Raw genomic sequence first — 8669 nt, 5'->3', positions numbered from 1 at the left:
TCTCCTATTAAGGAACACTTATATGCTGCCAAGAGAATTTTGAGATACATCAAAGGCACTATGGATCATGGCATTCTTTTCCGGAGGGGTGTTATGATTACTTCCAAATCCAGTCAAGCTAGTGTCCAGTCATGTGCAAGCTGATTTGCAGGCTTATTGTGATGCAGATTGGGCAGGGGATCCCAATGACAGAAAATCTACAACAGGTTTTGTTATTTTTCTTAACAACTCACCTATTTCTTGGTGTAGCAAGAAACAGAATGCTGTTTCTAGATCTTCCACTGCGGCTGAGTACAGAAGCATGGCTGACACTACTTCTGAACTTCAATGACTTATTAATCCGCTTCAAGATCTACATGTTGATTTAGCTCACACTCTTGTTCTTCATTGTGACAACATTTCAGCTCTTGCTTTAGCTTCAAATCCAATACATCATTCCAAATTGAAACATGTTGAAGTCGATGTGCATTTCACAAGAGAAAAAGTGAAGGCCGGTTCTATTAGAGTTCAATTTGTCTCTTCTCATGACCAACTTGTTGATGTCTTTACTAAAGGATTGTGTTCACCCAAACATACCTATCTTTGTAGCAGCTTGATGATTGCTACCCCTCATCAAGCTGAGGAGGGGTGTTAGCAGTAGTAATTAGTTAGTTTTAGTTAATTAGCTTACTTAGTTAATTACTTTGTTAATTAGCTCTGTTAATTAACTCAATTATGCTGTCAGTTAATTAGCTAGCTATTAGCCTTCTGTTACAACGAGTTAGTTAGAGCTTGTGCTCAGATGGTTGACACGTGGTGCTCATCTGTGCATTCATTCCTTGTATAAATAGGCTCAGCTCCCTCATTCTGTAACAACCAAGCATTTTATAATAGACTCAGATATTTTTTCTCTAGAAATTTCTTTCTTCTCTCTTAAGCACACACTCAGACTTTCAGCCTCAACTTCAATTACCTCCAATCCAAGTTCTGCAAACGGGTGCAAAGTAACTCGAGAATTCACCAATACACTTTTCCATCCAGCTAACTTAGATTATCCAAGTGATTTGAGTACGTCTTTGAGCCCAGCTTCTGACGAAGAAACTGTTGATATTAGTTACCTCAACAATCCTGTTATCAAGTACACGGTGATATTCCTCCTTTTTCTTTTTTTTACCTGGATAATTAAGTGATATTCTTCTGGATGAAGACCTGGAGAACGAGAGCTCCAATCTTTTTTCTTTTTAAATGTTTTCACTTTGTATATAAATATAAACCCCAACATAAATTATCACAAGCAAGCTTGTGGCTTAGCGGGTGAGGTTGGAGATTGCATTTGAGTGATCAAGTGTTTGATCCTCGCTAACTGCACTGAAGTAGCAGTGTTTTGAATTAAAACTCTTATTTCGGTCGGTTCCGAACCTTTAGTTTATGAGAACCGAAATGGGACCGAACTCAGTTTCTCGATTCGGTTGTGCAGAGCTGAATGTTTGGTTCAGCCTCGGTTCGGATTAAATTGGTCGATTTTCGACCGGTTTCAACTCAGTGGGGGAAAAAAGCCAGTTTAAATTAGCTTTATAGTGCTATATGTGTTGGTCGCTTTTGACTACTGGAGCCCATCATAGTCCAAACTCCAAACATGCACAATATATCATCAATTTTGTGGTTACTTTTTGTTTATCATTATCTATATATAAGAACGCAAATATGCAGATCATTTGAAATCCATGTAGTCTAGCTAATAGTTATAAGTAATGCATAATCAGGAGTGAACATCATAGTTTCCTGATGGAGAAACTCTGTCATTCCTAAACATTATGGCTATGTTTGGTATGGCTGGGCTTTTCAGAAAAGCTGGCTTCTGCTTATTTCTGAGAATAAGTGGCTGAAAAGCAAAGCTGCTGAGTGTTTGGTAAACTGGCTTTTTATAAGAGCTGTCAGTGGCAGCAGCAGTGGCAAAGTGTTTGGTAAATCAAACTGGCTTGTGCTTTTTGTTTGTGGAATGACCAAATTGGACATGAGAGATTATTTTGCTTTGATTGTTTGGTAATACAAAGTTCTTCAAATGCTCTTGTTATTATTTTTAATCTTTATTATGTCCTTATTAATTTTTGTTAACTTTCAATTTTTATAAATTATGGTGACCATATATGATTAATATTGGACAATTTAAAAAATAACTTATACAAATATATTAGTAACATTAATAACAATTGGTTTTTGGTTCGCATCAAGTAAGCAAATATGTTACAAATATAAAGAGCCTAAACAAATTAGCAAACAAACCAACTGCGAAAATTTTGTCATCCAACCAAATCAAGTGCAAAGAGAAGTCACCAGAGAACAACCAAACAACCATATCAAAAAATGCAGATTAGTTCTCTCTGATCAAATGGACTAATGAAAAAATAGGATCTGCTTGAATCTAATCAAGTATCTGTACAAAACTTTGGTATTTCAAAATCCATATCAATAATTCAAGAATGATGAATAACATCCTTTCCGAGGTTTTCCAGATCGGTGTCTTTGGATCTTGAACAAGACGGCACAAAACAGTGGTATGTTTGAAGGTTGTCTGAAAACATCACCATGAAGGTATTTCCAACCAACTTCCTTGTCTTCTTCTTCATCACCATTTGAGCACCTACGAGAAATATGCTTACGGTTAGGCTGACCCAGCTATTTAAAAATAAAAATAAAATAAATATATGCGGTTGAAAGATCATAAACAACCTTGAGTTCATTAACAAAAGTAACATATAGACATAGACGATATTGCCTTAATTCCATGCGTTCTCCTAATTAAACTAGACAAGCTGATAAGATCAATAGGAGCTAGCTGGGTCTGTTAGCCAGAGAAGGAAAATATTGCTCAATCTCAGCTCATATATTAGCAAACCTTTGAATAAGGAATCTCTTAAATTTGCTTTTAATAATAAGCTATTGCAACTAGCTAATGTGCACATGAGATTAACCCTCCAGTCATATAACAAATCAATTTATTTTGTTTAAGATGTTTTCTGGGTTCCTTATGTTTGTTCTCTTTGCTTTGTTTAATGAAGTATTATTCAGACCCAAAAAAAAGATATCATAATACAACTCTTTAACAAATCAAGAAGTTTCGATCTCTCTCTAATTAACCACATATATTAGAAGCATTCATCTCCTCAAGGATTAAAGAAACAGTACCTCAATTTATTGCAAGCCTTTACTAGCTATAATATGAGACCTGCACCACTTTTCTGATCTGATCTCTTTTTCTGCTACCTGCTAGCTAGCTTCCTGTGCTGGGAAACCTACGTGCATATCAACAATTTACTATTAATACTTGCACCAAATAGAAGAAAAATTGTCTAGCTTGGATTATGTATTCAGAAGAAAAATGCAAACACTAAGCTCATTATTATTACCCAACCATAGAACCAAATAAGAAAAGGGGTATAATTAATCATTTTCGGTTATTAACCATGATCGATCAACATTTTTATTTTTCATTTTTTTTTGTGAACCATGAACATAACATGATTGCTCCACTGAAACCATTCCAAAAGATTCAAAGAAGCTAGATGATAATATATAATTTTCATACATGGTAGTGTGGAACGTACGCTGTAGTGTACTGCTGCAATTTTTTCAGCATGCAGATACATAACGTCTGCTGCCTCTTGTAACCAGAGATGCCTATTAATTGGCTAAAGCATTAAACTCTCTCTCTCTCTCTCTCTCTCCATGTACTTCTAAGCTATAAGTATGGGTAGCTTAAAAGTGTGTATATATATATATATCCTTCTAAGCTATGAGGATAGCTAGCCCTGCACTACTTTTGAGCAGTTACACTATAACAAACACAAATTGTTCATATTTGAATTTCTTGACCTTTTTGTTCAAACAGAAATTGTTCATATTTCAATTTCAATTCCTTTTTGTTCATATTTCAATTTCAATTGTTCACATTCATTTCAAATTCTTACACTCAAAAGCATCAATAAAATGCAAACCCTATCAGAAGCAATCAAACCCGAGATGCAAGATTATAATGTATCATACACGAAAACCACATCAACTTGCATACCAAAAGCTTGAATACTAAATACAAGAGCTTGAATACCAAAACCATAGAAGATGAATTAAACCCATCAAACAAAATCACAAGCACATGAAGTCTGAAAAACAAATTCAACCAAATCGTACGTTTTGTTGCCCAGAAATCAAACCCAAGTTTGTAAATCACACACATAATCTTGAAATTGAAATGAATACTAGAACCCAAACAGGTTTTTGAAATTTTATTCAACCAAGCTGAAAGAAAAATTGATTTGGGAGATCGAAAATCAAGAGAGACAAACTAGCTTTTCCTCACCAGGATGCGTTCTGTAGTAAAGAGAGGATGAGGAAAAGCTGGCTTCCCGATCTGAAATTGGGGGAGGATGTGGGTTCAGGTCATGATGTGATGGTGTTTGGCTCGATTGCTCTGTGCTTGGGGTTTTCGTGATGAGAGGCTGAGGCGGCGTCTGTGATGAGAGCCCGGCAGCGTCAGAGGGAGAGTGGAGATGGGATAGAGATGAAAATGCTGTGCGGCCTCTGATCTCATCTCGAAGGCTTGATGGCAATCCGTAATTGCCTCTCCCAAGGGAGGATAGAATCTGTCATTTTGAAACATTCATTTAGCTACAGTAAGTACCGCTACAGTAAGCTGCTGGCTTCTGGCTTCTGAAAGCTGGGGTCAGGCAGCTTCTCCTTTTCGAGAGAAGCTGCAGTGGATTTTCGAATAAGCTGAGCATAAGTCAGCTAACCAAACGCATAGTCCTCTTGTGCTTATAAGCAGGGGAGCTAAAAAGCCCCCCCCAAACATAGCCATAGTTTCCTGATGGAGAAACTCTGTCATTCCTAAATAATGAAACTTAAAGTAACTTTTTTGGAATGATCAAAAGATAAATTACGAAATAGGTCAACTTTTCTTACAAATTATCCACATTTACTTAAAAAGCAATGCAAACAATCTAAATTCAGCTCTTTTGAATTGAATTGTTTAACTTCAAACCTAACACGCAGAGTCAAGGTTAGCTGCATGCTCTTTTTGAATTGAGAAAAGGAGGAGAGTACCTAATCCTAATCTTGGATGAATTAATTTAGTCCATTTTATAAAAGTAAGCTTCTTGCCTCTTGGAGTATTATAAAGTGTAAAATATGTTGGTCATTTTTGACTACTTGAGCCGCCACCATCGTCACTTGACTCACTTCTTTGCTTTTGCTTTTTGTATATTGATCATTATACATAACATACTGAAATCCATTTCTGTATAGAAACAAGGCAAACGTGCAGATTATTTCTAACAGTTTTAAGCAGTGCATAAATCAAGATTAAAAATGATACTTTCTTAATGGATATACTTCTTTTTCAGTTTTTCCTACCAAAGTTTGTTATGTGTGTGTGTGTGTAAAAAAATAAAGATTAAAAATGATATGAATGATGAAAATAATGAAACTCAGATAACAATTTTTGATGATGAAAGAATATATTTATCTAATTGTTAGGTCAACTATTGTAGCAATTCAAACATAGGCAGAAATGCTTCAGAAAAGAATATTAACAGAATATATATATATATATATATATATATATATATATAGATATCTTCAGCTCTATTGAAAAACTAACAAAGTTAGGGTTAGCTACTCTTTGAGAATTGAGAGAAAGAGACGAGTGTAACCTCCAAGGCCACAACTACCCTCAGGTGCCTTACAGGTTAAGTAATTAACTGTACAAATGGAAGATATTCATCAGCTGTATGAATAGACTGATCATTACGAGATTAACATTACCAGCTGGGAGTGCTATCAACATCAGTAAATTTTCCAACTTGACAAAAAAAATAAGAAGGTGGGTTACATCCAATTATAGGAGGTGACTTCTGAATAGTCAAAGTTCAAGTCCTTCTCAGAAGGTTCATTGCTATGAAGATTGTTGTCCACCTTCTATTCTGAAGGGAAAAAAAAAAACAGAGTATAATCATAATCCCTCCGCATGTGAATATCTAGATATACCTCCAGCTCCATTCTGTCTGATCATTATGGTTTCTTAAAGTATCAGGAGCTCAGCAAAATTTCTTATTCCTGTCCCTATTTCTTATTCCCAATTGGTTCCACCTTTGATCTCTCTGGTGAGTGAAAAAAATTCAAATGTTCATTTCACTTGCTCTTTTCCATAGCTTCTTGGTCATCAGTTCCATAATCTCATATCGCATTCGAGTTTCTTGCAACTCAAGAATCTGAGCAAGTCCTGTTATATATAGGCTGTTTTCATGGATACCCTCTTTGATAGATTTTCTGGTCCCATAGAGGGACTTTATTTTGGCCATGCCCCAACTTCAATCACTTCCAATCCAAATCTTGCAGACGGGTGCAAAGTCACTCAGGAATCCACCAATACACTTATTCATCCAGCTAACTTAGACCATCCAAGTGATTTGAGTAAGTCTTTGAGCCCAGCTTCTGAGGAAGAAACTGTTGATGTTAGTTACTCCAACAATCCTGTTATCAAGTACATAAGTGATATTCTTCTGGATGAAGACCTGGAGGACGAGAGCTGCATGCTGCAGGACTATTTGGCCGTCCAAGATGCTGAAAAATCTTTCTATGATGTCCTTAATCCGAATGATCCTCATTCACCCAACAAGGCTTCTCTTGGTGAATCGTTTTCAGATACTCTTTTGGTTTCAGATTCACTTTTTGAGAGGCAGAGTCTTGGAAATTTCGGAAATGTTGGGGAGGCAGACAAGTTCCTTCCTAATGGGGAATTCGATATCATTGACAATGAGAGGCACGAATTACTGCCTGCAGCACGTTCTCACCTGGTGAAAGGGAATCTGGCATCCGATAAAAAAAACTATGTAAACAACCCAACAAATGGTATGAAGGGAAAGAAAAATCATCACAGAGAGGATGGAGATTATCCAGAGGAAGGGAGAAGCAGCAAGCAGTCAGTTGTTTCTGCTGATGACTCTGAGCCTCAAGAAATGTTTGATAAGGTGTTACTCTGTCAAGCTGAGCATCATCATCGGAAGTGGGAATCTTGCACGCCTCATTGCTCTATGAAAAGGGAGGAAACAGAGCAGTTGCAGCAAAACAGGCAGCCTAAAGGATCTAAAACAAATCGTTCAAAGCGACAAAATAAAGATGAGGAAGGAGTAGATTTGTCCACCATGCTAAATCAATGTGCACAAGCCGTGGCAAGCTATCAACAAGGAACGGCGAGTGAACTACTCAAGAAGATAAGGCAGCACTCCTCCCCCCATGGACATGCAACTCAGAGATTAGCTCACTACTTTGCCAATGGCCTAGAGGCGCGGCTTACTGGTGTCGGAACCCCATCATTTTCACCTCTCTTTAGTAGGCAGACATCAGCCGCTGAATACTTACTAGCTTACCAGGTATATACTACTTCATGCCCTTTCAAGATGATGTCACAATTATTTGCCAACAGAACAATCATGAAGCTAGCAAAAAATGAAACAAGGCTTCACATTATTGATTTTGGTATTTCTTATGGTTTCCAATGGCCCTTCCTTATCCAACATCTCTCGGAGAGACCTAATGGACCTCCCAAGTTACACATCACAGGAATTGAGCTTCCGCAATCTGGTTTTCGACCTAGAGAAAGGGTTGAAGAGACCGGGCGTCGCCTAGCAAGGTATTGTGCAAAGTTCAATGTCCCGTTTGAGTACGATGTCATTGCTCAAGGATGGGAAACCATACAATGTGAGGATCTTAAAATTGACCGAAACGAACTGGTAGTGGTCAATTGTCTGAACCGGTTAAAGCACATGCATGATGAGACGGTGATGGAGACCTCTCCGAGAGATACTGTCCTGAATTTGATCAAGAATATAGATCCCCACCTTTTCATTCATGGGATTGTCAATGGGACGTACAATACACCCTTCTTTGCCACACGGTTCAAAGAGGCACTCTTGCACTACTATGCCGTGTTTGATATGTTTGAAGCAACTATTCCTCGTGAAGATGAACGGCGGATGATTATCGAGAGAGAAAAATGTGGTAGAGACATAATGAACATCGTAGCATGCGAGGGAGTGGAAAGGTTTCAAAAACCTGAGACATATAAGAAATGGCAAATCAGGAATGTGAGGGCTGGGTTGAAGCAGCTCCCGTTGGACCAGGAGGAGTTGAAGAAAGTGAAGAACTTGTATAAGGGTTATCATAATGATTTTAGAGTTGAAGAAGATGCGCAGTGGATACTGCAGGGATGGAAAGGAAGGATCCTCCGGGCTCTTTCACTTTGGACTCCTGCCTAGGACCTAGGACCTTAAGTTTCACTATGTTATGCTAAACTACTGCATCATGTTGTCCTAGAAGAAAGTTTTTGAGGATTGTGTATATGTCTTATTAGCGATTTTGTATTAAATGTTTTCTAGCAAATTGACATGATATGAATCGATCCCATCACATTTGTACAAAGAATAACAACTAGCAACAGGAATGCTGACTCTGAATGAAAAGCTATATAAGATATACAAATTACCGATAGCATTCTGTATTCCTCATCGTAAGACACCATGATAGAATCAAACTTGTTTCGACTAGCTTTCTGTGTTCCTCATCTTTAGACAACTGGTTACAATTAGCTAGTCTCTTTGTTCTTGAATTTTTTCCGTAGTCTTTTAAACAGGAAC

General features: G+C 37.4%; 1 protein-coding gene and 1 long non-coding RNA gene across 2 annotated transcripts; one reads left to right on the top strand and one right to left on the bottom strand.

The window, feature by feature from the left end:
* Positions 1-2336: 2336 nt before the first annotated feature.
* Positions 2337-4810, bottom strand: LOC133732039 (uncharacterized). The gene is made up of 3 exons (XR_009856913.1): positions 4337-4810; positions 3166-3272; positions 2337-2620 (listed from the first exon to the last, which is right to left on the bottom strand). It is a non-coding gene; the product is annotated as an uncharacterized LOC133732039 (long non-coding RNA).
* Positions 4811-5950: 1140 nt separating this feature from the next.
* LOC133732038 (scarecrow-like protein 30) lies at positions 5951-8426 on the top strand. Its single transcript, XM_062159495.1, has one exon. It carries the CDS (start codon positions 6279-6281, stop codon positions 8289-8291), a length of 2013 nt encoding a protein of 670 aa, XP_062015479.1. The 5' UTR covers positions 5951-6278; the 3' UTR covers positions 8292-8426.
* Positions 8427-8669: the final 243 nt, after the last annotated feature.

Source organism: Rosa rugosa, chromosome 2 (genome assembly GCF_958449725.1).
Source record: "Rosa rugosa chromosome 2, drRosRugo1.1, whole genome shotgun sequence".
Lineage (NCBI taxonomy): Eukaryota > Viridiplantae > Streptophyta > Magnoliopsida > Rosales > Rosaceae > Rosa > Rosa rugosa.
Note: the sequence above shows the minus strand (reverse complement) of the source record. Positions and strands in the feature narration are given on the sequence as shown.